We start from the raw sequence: 14882 nt of genomic DNA, 5'->3' as shown, positions 1-14882 counted from the left end.
CCACAGCTCCCAACCGCTCCTTTTTTTCTTTTTTTTTATTCTGGGCCAGCTTTAGCTTTGAGGCGTGGCTCCAGCTCTTAGGCCTCCGCTGAAAGTAGGTTTCTGGCCTTTGCATACAATGTTGCGAATCTGCCGTCTGAAGTCCTATGGTATTTGTTACAGAGTTTCTGAAACTGCCTGCTCAGAGGCCTGCAGCTGCAGGCGGGGAACGTTTCCTCCATCACTGAAGCAAGCAAGCCTCATGTTAGTTTCAAGCTGCCTGGCTGCCGGCCGCCATCTTGGCTGACAGTTAATTTGCATATCTCGCTGATTAGGCAATGAAAAGGATAGCAGTCATACACCAATTACCATGTTTCTCTTTTATTAGTGTAGATATTTTACCACAATAAAAAAATTAACTTTGATAACATACAGAGATTAAAATAGGTCATCATTGCCCTGGCCCCTTTGCCTCAGTGGTTAGAACGTTGGCCTGCACACTGGTCCCAGGCTCGATTCCGGCTGGAGGCACATGCCTAGGTTGCGGGCTAGATCCCACCCAGTGGGGGACGTGCAGGAGGCAGCCAATCAATGATTCTCTCTCATCAATGACGTTTCTATCTCTCTACCTCTCTCCTTTCCTTTCTGAAATCAAGAAAAATATATTTAAAAATAAATAAATAAATAAATAGGTCATCATTTTCATTTACTATACCATGAAATAAAGCTTCATTTTTCTTTGCATTAATATGATCGTGTTAGATATATTTAATAAAATATAATGTCACAAAACATTTTGAGTGGGATTAAATCCACAATTAAGGACTTAATAGACCACACTCAAAGATCTAATTAAAATGATGCTCTCCTCTCCATATTCTCCATCATTTAAGAAAGAAAAATAGCCCTAGCTGGTTTGGCTCAGTGTATAGAACATCAGCCTGCGGACTGAGGGGTCCCAGGTTCGATTCTGGCCAAGGGCACAGGCCTGGGTTGCACGCTCAATACCCAGAAGGGGGTGTGCAGAAGGCAGCCGATCAATGATTCTCTCTCATCATTGATGTTTCTATCTCTCTCTCCTTCTCCCTTCTTCTCTGAAATCAATAAAAAGAAATATAAAAAAAGAAAGAAAAATAAGGTTTAAAAAAGCATTTTAAAACTGTTTTTTTAAAGATGTAGAAGAATGTTTATAGCAGCTTTTATTCAATGCACAATAACCAAGGGCTGGAAATAATCCAAATGTCCATTAAAAAGAAAATAGATAAATTGCGATATATCCATATTGATGGAATACTACTCAACAACAAAAAAATTAACTTCTGATGCATACAACATGGATAAATTGTACAAAAAATAGTTTTGAGTTTAATAAGCCAATTTAACCCCACACAAAACATTATATACTATATGTTTCCACTTACATAAATTCAAGACAGGTCAAACCACTCCACAGTGATACAAGTCAGAATAATGATACATCTTTTCTCCGAGAAAAGATGTACAAGGACTTTAATATAAAGAAGTATTGAGAAAAGAAGGGTATGAGGGAACCTTCTAAGTGATGAAAATGTTTTATATCTTCACCTGAGTGGTGGTAACAGGGTGTGTGTGTGTGTGTGTGTGTGTGTGTGTGTGTGTGTGTGTGTATGTGTGTATGTGTTTATATGTATACTAGAAGCCCACATAGGCCTTCTTTCCCCCAGCTGCCGGCACCAGGTTCCCTCTAGCACCCAGGACCCGGGCCCCCGGGCTTCCCCCTGGCTGCTGGCAGGCACCCGGGACCCAGGCTTCCCTTATAGCCCCAGCTTCGTCTGGAAGGACATCCGGTCTAATAGTATATTACGCTTTTATTAGTATAGATATAGGGTGTCCCCAAAAATGTATATACACACTTTGAATAATTATAAAGGCAGTGTTTATTAAAATACATTTCATTTTTATTTAACAACTATCAGCTGTTAAAGTGTGTATACATTTTTGGGGAGATACCCTGTATGTATATGCTCATCAAGTTTTTTCCCAAAGATTAATTCTCCTAAAGCACTTTGCTATATATATTTTAAACTTTAGTAAAGATTTAAATTACTTTTAAAAATATGTCAATATCACCCAGCCAGCATGGCTCAGCATGGCACATGGCAGCATGATACATGGTTCGATTCCCAGTCATGGCACATGCCCGGGTTGCGGGCTTGATTCCCAGTGGAGGGCGTGCAGGAGGCAGCCAGTCGATGATTCTCTGATCATTGATGTTTCTATCTCTCTATCTCCCTTCTTCTCTGAAATTATTAAATTTATATTTTTAAAAATATGTCAATATCTTGCCATACTTTTATCTATACTATCTATAATTTAGTGGGAAACCATTATGACTGATTTCAAGGCATAGTACAGAAAATAAAGCAATATATTCTAACTTGCTACTTAATGATGCATTAATTCACCTTTTAATGTCGTAAGAAGTGACCATTTGGCCTCTACTTAAATACCATCTGTGAAAAGGCATTTATTTAATTTACTGAGCACCTATTAACTGCCAGGAACTCTACAGGCCATAAAGATGAGAAAACTATATTCCAGTCTGGCCTTAGAGAATTTGCTTTCCCTCTTTTTACCAGATAAATATTATAGTAGAGTGTTGAACAATGTGAAAGCACAGAAATAAAATAACTAACTTGGTTCAGTTTCTCTTAAACTGAGCTACACCTTGAGTCCCTATAACATTTATCCACTAGAGCTTCCTCATTCATTAAAAAAAAATTTATTTTAACCAGAGCAATTAGACAAGAAAAAAATAATAAAAGGCATCCAACTTAGAAAGTAAGAAATAAAACTATAATTATTTACAAATGACATGATTCTATATAGAGAAAACAATAAAGATTCTACCAAAAAACTACTAGCAACAACAACAAAAAAAACCTATGTTTTAAGAACCAATCATACAATTTAAAAGATATAAAAATTTTTCATAGAAAACAAAGTCATAATTGCATAAACATCATAGATATAATTGATTCAGGCAAGAATTGTCAGAGGACAGTGAAATCACTTGCGGAAAGATTGCTGGGGGAATAGGACATTCACAGTCTCAAAATATCAACCCTCATATTACTTATTAACTGCAAAGAGGAATAGCTACTTTTGCAGTGGAGAAACACAGGAGATATCAATTTAACCAACTATCAAACTGATTATTTCTTTATGTGTCTCACTAAGAAAAGATTGTCACTTAGGCGGTATTATTATTATTGCCAAAAATGTTTAATCTGAAATTAATCATGAGGGGGGAAAAATCAGACAAATACAAATTAAGGACTTTATGCAAACCATGGCCTACATATTCCAAAAATATTAATATGGTTGACCTTGAACAATGCAGAGGTTAGGGGCATCCACAACCTGCACAGCCAAAAATCTGCATATAACTTACGTCAGTCCTCCACATACTTGGATTCCCAACCATGGATTGAAAATATACTTGACCATTGAACAACACTGGTTTGAACTGCAGTGGTCTACTTAAACACAGTAAAATGAAAAGCAAAATTTAACAAGTGGTATAACTGTTCTAAAGTAAAGAAAACCAAAGAAACACAACAACTAAATGCAACTGTGATCCTTGATGGGATCCTAATTTTTTTTAATAACAAAAATTTTATATATGTGCACATGTGTATAAATGAAATCTATAAAGAACATTATTGGAACAATTGAGCAAATCTGAATATGGACGATATATTAGATAACAGAATTATATGTGAAATTTCTTTTTCATATAATTGTATTGTGCTTATGAAAGAAAATAGCTTGTTCTAAGCAATGAAGTACAACTAATCCTCAAATGGCTCATCAAAAAAATAACTATGTATCTGTGTGTGTGTGTGTGTGTGTGTGTGTGTAGGGGTAAAGCAAATATGGCAAAGTGTGAACAATTGGTAAATATACGTGAAGAGTATATGAGTATTCACTGTACTATTCTTGCAACTTTTCTGTGAGTTTGAAAATTTTTCAAACAAACAAGTGAAGGAAAAAGAAGGAACCTTCTTGACAAAGTGACTATGAAGATTCAGGGAAGAATAAGATAGTTCTGGCTGTTGCCCTTTGAAGCCTTAGTTGGGGGGGGGGGGGGGGGAGTACTTAGAAATATTTGAAGACAGATATGGCCTGGTTTAATGTTCCTTCACCAAACAGGAAATTTAGCTCTGTATGTCAATAAATCTAATATTAATAACATGCAGTTTCAGCTAAAATAAAATCCATAAATCATGTAAATGCCTGAAAAAAATCACTGATCATAAATATAAATAGTAACTAACAACTCTATGAAAACTTCAAGAATAAAAACTTTATCTAAATTTGATCCTTTTATTTTATTTTTTTTAAATGGACACATATACTTAGGTGGAATTAACATAAGCCTTATTATAGCTTTGATGACCAAATTCAAGGAGGCAATGAGCAATAGAAAGGCTACCACTATATAAAAGTATACTTGCTCATTTTGACCCGAGGTGACTCTTGTTTTCTCACTGAGTCCAGAAAAAGTAGCTAGTATTTGTCCCCTTCTGAAAATTAGGTCCCAAGGAAAGAGAATTCCATTAGCCCCAAAATTGTGACTAGAATATCCTATAGAGACACAGTGGAGGTGACAACACAATATAAGATAGCTTCCTTAGGTAAATAATGAGTCTTCCAACCATTAAGTCAGTGGTTTTCAATTAATTTTTAAACTTTGGGACCCTTTTTAAGCATCTTCCAGGGAAACACAACAGGGAGAAAAGAAAAAAGTGGAGATAGTTGGGTTGAGAGAAAGAAATATCTTCCTCCAGCTTCCTTCGTATTGCTTGGCTTTCCCTCACCACTGTACTCCAGAGAGGCTACCACAGAACCTGGGGAACATGGTTTAACAGTTAACTGCCATAAACATCTATAGACACAAGTGGCAGACCTTTTTTAATTAAATTCAAAATATCGTGGCAGTTAACTGGTTAAAAACCAATGTATCAAAGAGCCAGGATTCCTTCTAGCATAACTTCTAGCTACAGCAGTAGCCTGAGCTCACCTGAGAACAACCTTCATAAGAATCTTACTCCTGAAAAAACTTGCAAATATAGAATAAGAACTGATTTTGCCACATATACTGTACCCCTATAAAACGCACACATGCACTACTAGTAAACTGTATCCAAACTTACAGGGTTCCATAGAAAGGTCACTCAACTTAGAAACAAGCAAGACCAAGGCAGCACATGCTAAGGAAAGTAAGCACTCACTTTTAGTTACCATCTTGTTTTCTTACCTCTGCTGGTAGAGGACTGGTAGTTACTGGCTTGACTGGGTCATGTGACAATGCCAGGGTTCCTGCAGAGGAAGTTCCGTGCATTGTTAATTTGGCTGCATCAGCAACTTCTCCATTAGGCAAGATCCCATCAGCAAACCAAACTCGCCTCTGTTCTCTGGGCTGAGCCACTTAGGGAACCAGAAAAATAAAAGGGGCATCAATGTGACATCGGTAGGGTTTCTAACATCAAAGAAGAGAAGGTCACCAATTCCAGATGTAAAAAAAAATAAAAAATCACTATTTAGCATCTTATAATTAGAAACATCAGAACTGTAACTGTGTGTAAAAGTGGTTATAAATTAATAAAATACACATTTAAGTATATATTACTTCTATAACTTATATGCAAAGATTTAAAACACTTTGGTTTAAAATATGAAGAATTCTTAAATACACCTATGATGATATCACATACTCTGTCCCATGACACTAAAAGAGAAACTAAAGAAAGTGTTTTAAGTACCTAGGAAATAAATAGTAGGGGGAAAATATCTAGCAGTAGACATCCACATCTCCTAAAAATATGAGGTTCCATAGGAATTAAATATCTGGAAAAGTGCTATGGTATTTTTAAAGGGCAAAAGACACCCTGAAGAATCTTGAAGAATTATTAATTAAAAAGGAAGAATTGGCTCAGACATATAAGAATTGGGAAGCAAACTGACCAGAACTTTGGCTAAAGTGTAACTGAAGGAGAAAAAGACTTATCTGGCAGTGAAAAAGTAGTTGGCATTTTAGTAAAAGGACAGGAGAAAGCTGGAAAACTGAATCTGATGAAATAATATTTTTAAATCCAGTTTTGGAAATCAATTCAAAGAGCCAAAACAAAGAGAGATTAGGGAAGAACAACAAAAATGACAAATGAAGTAAAGAGAATAAAGATTTTAAGAACGAAAACCTGAACTCATAAAAATACAGAATATCATTAAGGGATAATCTGAAGAAAGGGGAAAATGGGGAAGAGTATGATAATGTCAATAGAAGACTTTGATCTTCAAAAGGGGAGAAGGGCTATTAAGCAAGGGGAAGGTAATACTACTATACAAAAAGATATAAAATTAATGCAAGAAGATTGATTTTAGTTATCAAGGGAAACTTCCTAACAAGATCATTTTAAGGAAATATGTAATTGTTACTTTTACTACTGATAATCCCCTGAACGTACAAAGTGCCTTTCATCTGACAATATCATAGTCATAGAGATATAATTAAAATAAGTTGAGCCTATAATTTCCTATCTACCATATGATATAATCAGAATTGAAGTTCTGAATTTTATAAAGATCTATGTACCTAACACAATATTTCCATATTTTTATATGAATAGATTAAAAATGAAGAGAAAATGCTCTGTATGTGTCAAAAAGCAATGGGCTGGTCAGAAGGAAGAACTCTCATTTTCATCACTTAGTGAACTCCTATAAAAGAACATTAAAGTAGGCATGAAGTTAGGATTTTACAGGCAGACTTCAAAATCTGCATCTCTTTTCAAATATAAGCAGTGTAATTGCTCCATTCTAAAATTAAAGAGAACACTGGCATATTTTTAGAGATGCCTCCAAAGTATCAGGCAACACATTATTCTTTACTTGCCCGGAAATAGTCTCAACACATTTCTCACCTTGTTCTTCCACTTTAATAACCATCCAAAGGGACTTATCTGTAGTGTTTTAAAGACTTGTGCTGTAAAATCACATCAGCACCTTTTCAGAGGAACTTGGTGAGGAAAAAGAGAGAACAGCACATGATCCCCTACCTTCTGCTCCAGGGTGCTTTAAAACTCCCACAGGTACCATCACAGTGGGAGGTGGAGAGCTCAGGGCTCCTGAGGCCTGAGCTTGCTGCAAGGGAGGGATAGTAGAACAGTATTCATCAGGATTGTTAGGGTTAGGGCTCTGGCTTGAGGCACTCATCATGTTCTCCCAGGCTTGAGCTAAAGCAAATACAGACACAATCAATGTGAATGGATTGCAAAATATGGACATCAAGACCTCCAATTATTGGATAAATAATGTAGCTCCTCCTCATTAACACTCATAGTATGTCTCTCTTCTAGCTGGCTAGTGAAATAGTATTAAGGAGATAAGTAATTTTAGTCAATAAAGGAGACCATTTAGTTAAGTAAACTATTTGGAAGCAAGAAATAAGAATTACATGATACTTCTAATACAGACTGATAGGTCAGTCTGAAGTTAATGACTAGGCCCCTGACTTCTGTGAAAGAGAGCACGCATTCCCTTAGTGAAACAACATCAAACTTATTAAGGATTTGCAACTGGGATAGTACTTAGGCATTTGGAGGTGGGGTGGGAAGGTTTAATGTTCAATACATTTTATAAAGTTCTAGCAAAACTAAAAATCAGAGGCTAAAATAACATGACTCCATTGTATAATATTTTCTTTGTCATTTCTAGACTTTTAGGTTCTTCTCTTAGTTAAGGTAAAATCTCGTTTAAAAAATTCTGAAGCCTAAATAAAGCTCAGAAGAACGCATCTCAACACTTGTGGATTCTGCTTTTGTGCAATGATCACACTGAGTAAAAGTATCCAGCAAAAACAACCATTTCACATCTTTGGTGTGTCTCAAAAGCATAGGACCCATTTGAACATGAAAATGTGCCATCAATAAATATAAATGCTCATAATATGTTAAAGTACTATATTTTGTTAGTCTATAATTTAACTAAATACTGACATATCAACTACTGTCTTTAAAGTAAATAGGATGAAAGATGCTACAAAAATGAAAGCTTTTAAATTTTATATTCCAGGTTCAGGTAATATCACATGCCCAAGAATAGACACCATCCAATTTTTTGAACATCTTTTTAAAAATCTCATTCAATGTCCAAGAATGATCCATAAGATTCTGAATATTTATTGCCTCCAAATTGCAGGACAAAGCTGGAAACAACAGCTATGTTCCTTTGAAAGCATTGGCAGAAAGAAGGGAAGAGAAAAAGAGACAGGGAACACTGAAAAGCATCAAATTAAATATTCCGTAAAAGACTGGGCTAAGCCATGCGAGAGAAAAGACACTGGAAAAACCAGAAAAAGTAAATTATTTTAGGATCCCATTAAGGGCATCTTTGCTTAATAAAATGTAAGTAGTCCATATGAATCCTCTGACATTTCCTTCATCTTTAGCTTTGCCAAGTTAAAAAAAAAACAAAAGCTACCAAGTTGAAAGACCTCATCAAATAAAAGTGGTATTGGGTACTATAATTAAGCAGCATGCTCTTAACTGTGGATATATGTCTGAAAATGAAAGTAGGAATAAAAATTACCAATTGAGCAACAGAGTGAAATAACCATCTAAAAAATGACCTTTAAGAGTAAAGAGAATGAGTTCATATTTGATCAAAATTATAAGAATTCAGAAATGGGAGGAAATTGGGTGGCTCATAGGAGATTAGAACAGATCAGATTAACTGACATGCAATAGGTTAATAAGCCAGCAACAGGGAAACATCACTATGAGCAACACAGACAGACAGAGCAAGAGGGGCCTCGAGCAGGTAAGTTTCAGCTTCCAGGAGGCACACTACCCTGGTACAGGCAGCAGTGGTATCCAAGTTCAACATTTTATGTCTATTAGTAATTGTTCTGACAACTGTACAAAGATGCACTCAAAGAGGAAAATACTACAGCCTAATCAATTATATATCTCTTTAAGAGAATACTCTGGTGGCTTTTGTTTGTTTAACTAAAATGCCTTGGGTTCATTTCCAATCCAGTGAGGAACACTGGATAAGCTATATTTATCTTCTCCTGGATGGATGGATATATATATATATATATACACACACACACATATGTATACATACACACATATATATATATATTTACCATATAACTAAATTCAAAATCATTATCCTTATAACAAATCTAAGTAGTATTAAGGAGATAATAGAGAAATGCAATTTTCTATTTGATCCCAGATGCTAAAATGTTTATTTTTAACAAGGTGAATGAAACAAGATGTTAATAAGAATATATTCTAAGTTATTAAGGTATTTCCTAGAAAGAGATAGCTTCCCTTGAAAGGAAAACCTCAGTTCAATTTTAATATTTCATCATCTAAGTGGTCAAGAGTCCCCTACGCCCATCCCACTCCAATCATTTCACAGAACATTAACAGCCATATAGCACCAAATTTCCACAAGAACTTCCATTCTTTCTGCAAAACTTACCTGACTTTAGCATTCATTCATTACATTAGGCACAGGTATTCTGAAATGCTAAAGTATTTTTAAAACATGGAAATTTAGCTAAATATTTTCAATTAAAGTTATGACATTTCAGAAGCTAAACAACTTGTAGAGAAAGGCAGGAAATTCTCTTGATCTCAATAACTGTGAGTTCAACCTGTTTTAATACTTACCATTCATTAGCACTGAGTGGCAGATTACACATACTCTAGCTTCCTTTCTATCCATGTATAACAATTTACATTTCAGGCTACAGCAGGAAGCACAGAAAACCTGCAGGAAAAGAACATAATAAATTTACTTAGGATCACAATAGAAGTAAACCAGTACTGACAAACACTGACTGATAGAAAACCTTATTAAAACACTAAAAACATTAAAGGAAAATGCAGTTGAGCACAAGACCCAATTCAAAAGCAAGAGTGTGAGATTACATGTCTGCCAGCAATAAGGAAAGTGAATTTTGGCTAAAAATAAAAATCTTAGCCAAGATCAGCAAATACACATGGGGGATGGAGGAGAGAATCTGAGTTGCCCTTAGGCAAAATTTCTACACACAATATCAAATAACATAGGCACTTATAGATAGTTACATCTGCTATTTCTATTTGGAAAGGTAACATAGCAGGATGAAATAAACAAAGACTGGGAATTCTGAGTTTTAACTTCTGTTTTTTACTACCTTTATGTGAGGAATAATAATCATACCAAGCACCTTATTTTCACTAGCACCTTATTTCACCTTCTAGGCTTGATTCTTGATAATCTTCTTTTTCCCTTCCACACCAGGCAAAAGAATCTCCTTAGCTCCCTGTGAAGATTTATTTTCTTCAGAACTCACTAGTAACTTATCCCAGAGAGCTTTATACAAGCAGAAAGCTGTTCTCAGTAAATTCTACTAATCCAGTTTTTATGGCCAATACGTACCTATAGCTTACAAAGATGAACCAAGAAATGAAGTCATATCAAAGACAGTATAAGAGAGATCATCTCCTCTCTTTCTAGGTATTATTAATATCTAGCTACTATGACTACCAATTTACAGTTTTCAGAGGCTTTATATTTTCAAAGTAATTCTGAGATGTAGGAAGAACAGGGGATATATTATTTTCTCTCAAAAGAAACTAAGTTTGGATGGTTAAATGACTTGCTCAAGTTCACCACAAACTGTATAAATACTAGGAACCCTGACATGTGCCCTGACCGGGAGCTGAACCGTGAACTCCTGGTTCACAGGTCAATGCTCAATCACTGAGCCACACGACCAGGCTACATGTAATTTTCTTTAATGTGGCACTTATGGGTTCCAATCTTAACTTTATCATTCACTGGCCAAATGACTTTATGTGAATAATTTAAACTCTGTGAACCTCAGTTTTTTCTCATATGTAAAATTGAAATATTCTCCTCCTCATAAGGCTTTTATGGATAGTGAGATAATATATGTAAAATATAGCACATAATATAAATGTATCATGGTGCTCTTTTTAAAATTTCCCATTTATTAGATGAATGGATTAGAAAACTGTGGTACATCTACATGATGGAATACTATGCTGCTCTAAAAAAGAAGGAACTCTTACCATTTGCAACGGCATGGATGGAACTGGAGAGCATTATGCTAAGTGAAAAGAGATCAACCAAAGGACTGTATGCAAGCATATAAGCATAACCAATGGACATAAGACACTGGGGGGTAGGGGACGCCAGGGGATTGTCAAGGGGGGGGGAAAAAAGGGACACATATGTAATACCCTTTGTAATACTGTAAGCAATAAAAAAAAATAACAAAATAAAAAAATGGAAAAAAATAAATAAATAAAATTTCCCATTTATGGCTTCCCTCATAACAAATCTTACTGCCAAAGTTATGAACCAGCTTCATACTCAAGTACCATTTGTACCTATTTATACCACTTTACAGTGTGAATAACACTCCTTTGCAATTCTTGAAAACTTAAATCATCAAATGTTCACTTATTTCCTTTCATATTAGAAAGTGGAAATAATGATGTCCCAAGTCTTCAAAAAACCCTGTAATTATGTCAAAAATAACTGCCTTGCAAGAATCAGAAAGTGCATGTGACTGACCAATATCCAGCTATTAACAAAGACCAATGACAGTAACAACTTGTAAAAATTCTTAAATGCAGAAGAGTATCTTAACATTTCTTTAACATGACAATACCATTATCCACACCTTTAAAAATACCAAATCAATATAGTAAGAACTTAAGCAATTCAAAAAATTCCAACCCTGCGCCTGTCCAAACTTTACTGTTATTAACTGAAAACAATAGTAATTATCAGAGTTGCTTTAAGAGTGTATCAAAGACGGCTAACAAAGAGTTTCTAATTTAACCTTTCAACTTTATTTCCAAGTTAAGCTAAATAAACAGAAAGATACAACACCAATGCTATAAGTAAACAACATTAAAAATAAAACTTTAAACTTGTTTGAAGATATTAGGCTCATTTCCCTTAATAAACTATGAATTAATTTATATATATATTCTGTTATTACCTTGTAGATAAGTTAAATTGCATTGTAAGCTTTGTATGTGTTAAAAAGTGCTAATTTGTAAAAGGCAAACAATTATAAAACATATCCCTATTTTAATCATATTCCAGCCATTCATTTTTTAAACTTATTAGAAAAATCTTCAATTATATAAAAGTAGACAGAACAGCATAACAAACCCCCAAGTGCCCATTACATAGATGAAACAATTATTAAAGCCAATCCCCACCCACTTATCCCCCATTTAATCATCCTATATAATAAAAGCCTAATATGCTAAGTGTCTGACCGTTTGTTTGACCAGTTGCTATGATGTGCATTGACCACCAGGGAGCAGATGCTCCAACCGGTAGGTAAGCTTGCTGCTGGGGTCCGGCTGGCCGGACAAGCCCTGGAGCCCTCACAGTCCCTCTTCAGCCCTAATAATGTACCAGTGGGGTCCCTTGGCCTGACCTGCGCCCTCTAACAATCCAGGACCCCTCAGGGGATGTCAGAGCCAGTTTCGTGTCTCTTCCACAAAATACCACGTGCAGGCGCACATGTACAGTGTGATTGAAACTTCGTGGCCACACTCAAGGGGCCAAAGAGCCGCATGTGGCTCGCAAGCCACAGTTTGCCGAGCCACAGTTTGCTGACCACTGATCTAGATCATTTTTCAATATGCCACTTTGACATTATGCATGTCATCAAGCTATTTTTTTAACTATAGGTAATGAAGATCGTGTGTGTCTAAAGGGATACTGAAGAAATTAATAGTATTAGGAATAAATAAAAAAGGAAACAATAATAGCAAAATAAAACCCTCAATGTTGCCTACATAATTGGCACCTTGATAAACAGCATTCCAGTTTAACTGTGATGACTGCCAGAATACACACTTTCAGCACAGTTTCAAAATGGTTAATGGCATATTCTTCCTACAAAGTGACCTTAGCTAATCAGTGAGTTTAGAGATAAATCAGTGCTAGCATAAATCTTTGTCTCCTTTTCTTTCCTTTCTTTTTTAAAACATAGAATTTCATACAAGCTTTTTTCAAGAGCTGCAGAGAATCAGAGATAAGGCCTATGCAATCCCCTCCTTTTACAGAAAGGAAACAGAAGCCCAGAGCTTTTCATGCCCTTTTCAGTACTCTTTTCTTTACCTCCTCTCCTACAGTTCTTTTCTTTCTTCTGTCTACTCAAGCCATCATGCAGCAAAAATTCATCGATTTTGACTTTTTAAGTCAAAGTGGAAAAAATAGTAAATTGGAGTGGTATATACTGTTGTCATTAAATCCCTCCTTATTCAGTGATTTGGTGCCCATATTGTTCTTTTCCTACTTTGTAGTTCAAGACATGCTCCAAGAAATATAACCTAAAATCCTGCTACCTTTGAACTAGGCTCCCTCATCACCTGATAGCACCAATCATTCAATATTTTTGTGTTCCTTAAAAATTCAAATACTCAAATTCCCAATGGTCCTTCACCATTGCCCAAAACTAATGTTCACCTCAAGACAATGACATATTTCTAGTAAGCAACTCAAGTACAGATAAATTTTGTTGCTACATCTAGTGTTGTAAAAAGAAGATGGGGCTTTGGAGTAGGACAGATTTGTGTTAAATCCATGCATTCTCATTTATAAACTCAGAATTAGGCAAGATACTTATTAACCTTTCTGAAGTGCATTTTTCTCACTTGTATATCTCAGAGAATTGTGATGTTAGACTAGATAAGTCTAGCATAAAGTGGAAGTGTTCAAAAATATTATTTTATCCTCATCTTTCATAACATGCCAAACAAGTACAAAATAACTACATTATAAGTATCAGTTCAAAAAGTTTTACTTTTAAAGGTTGTTCTTATGTCTACTTCTATCAAATAGTAGATAGAACAGAGTCATTTACCAGCTGGCACCAGTCACGTCAATGATAGTAATGGATAAAGTGTGACAAAGCCTTGCAAATAACTAGAAACTCAATGGCTTTCTTAGACCTTTGAAGTCAAGTGTCAAATAAGAGTCAAAATATTCATGATAAACGGAGCTTGACAGAGGATGAATAACCATAATCTACTGGAATCAGTGATTTCCAAAGGAAATTAATATCTATAATAATAAAAGTGTAATATGAGGGGCAATGAGGCAGGCAGGCAGAGGCAGTTAGGGGCGATCAGGCAGGCAAGCAGAGGCAGTTAGGGGCAACCAGTCAGGCAGGCGAGTGATTAGCAGTGATAAGGCAGGCAGGCAGGCAGAGGAGGTTAGGGGCAATCAAGCAGGCTGGCAGGCAAGCAGTTAGGAGCCAGCAGTCCCAGATTGTTAGAGGGTGCAAGCAGGGCTGAAGGACCGTGCCCCCACCCCCCGTGCACGAATTTCGTGCATCGGGCCTCTAGTGGATATATAATAATGGTAATAGTTTAAACTCAGCACCTTTTGGGGAAGGAGTTTTTTGTACTCTTATTTAATGTCTAGCATATATAGGACAAGTAGGGATTATACTGCTATATGGAGCAATTATCTAAATTAATGTATGAAATCATAAAAATCACATTTGCAGAGCATTTTAGAGTGTGGCATACTTTTCCAATTAACAATGAAGAAATTAATGGAATTCAGATGTCGTGATCCCATTTTAGTGTTATAGAAATAAGCTGCAGTATTTCAACTTTCATAAATTCAAACATAATTATTCTACTTAATAACATTATACCAAAATGAATGTATAAATACTACTTATCAAGAGCTAAAATAAGCCTTATGCTATGCTATATAATTTCTCACAATTTTCTATTAATCCCTGCTATATTCAAGTATACTTTATCTTGACCCAATGAGATGATTCCCTTTCC

General features: G+C 35.5%; 1 protein-coding gene across 3 annotated transcripts in view; it reads right to left on the bottom strand.

Moving 5' to 3' along the window:
* ZFYVE9 (zinc finger, FYVE domain containing 9) overlaps window positions 1–14882 on the bottom strand; it is an 84698-nt gene that overhangs the window by 47363 nt on the left and 22453 nt on the right. For 2 of the 3 annotated variants that reach the window (XM_006768315.1, XM_006768316.2), the window contains exons 4-6: window positions 9708–9807; window positions 7080–7256; window positions 5282–5451 (exon numbers count right to left, since the gene is read on the bottom strand). In XM_006768315.1, the coding sequence (XP_006768378.1) occupies window positions 5282–5451; window positions 7080–7256; window positions 9708–9807 (447 nt within the window). The remainder of the gene's footprint in view (window positions 1–5281; window positions 5452–7079; window positions 7257–9707; window positions 9808–14882) is intronic. The other variant, XM_006768317.1, reaches the window with a different exon arrangement.

This window comes from Myotis davidii, unplaced genomic scaffold, assembly GCF_000327345.1.
Source record: "Myotis davidii unplaced genomic scaffold, ASM32734v1 scaffold79, whole genome shotgun sequence".
NCBI lineage: Eukaryota > Metazoa > Chordata > Mammalia > Chiroptera > Vespertilionidae > Myotis > Myotis davidii.
This window is presented reverse-complemented; position numbering and strand designations above follow the sequence as displayed.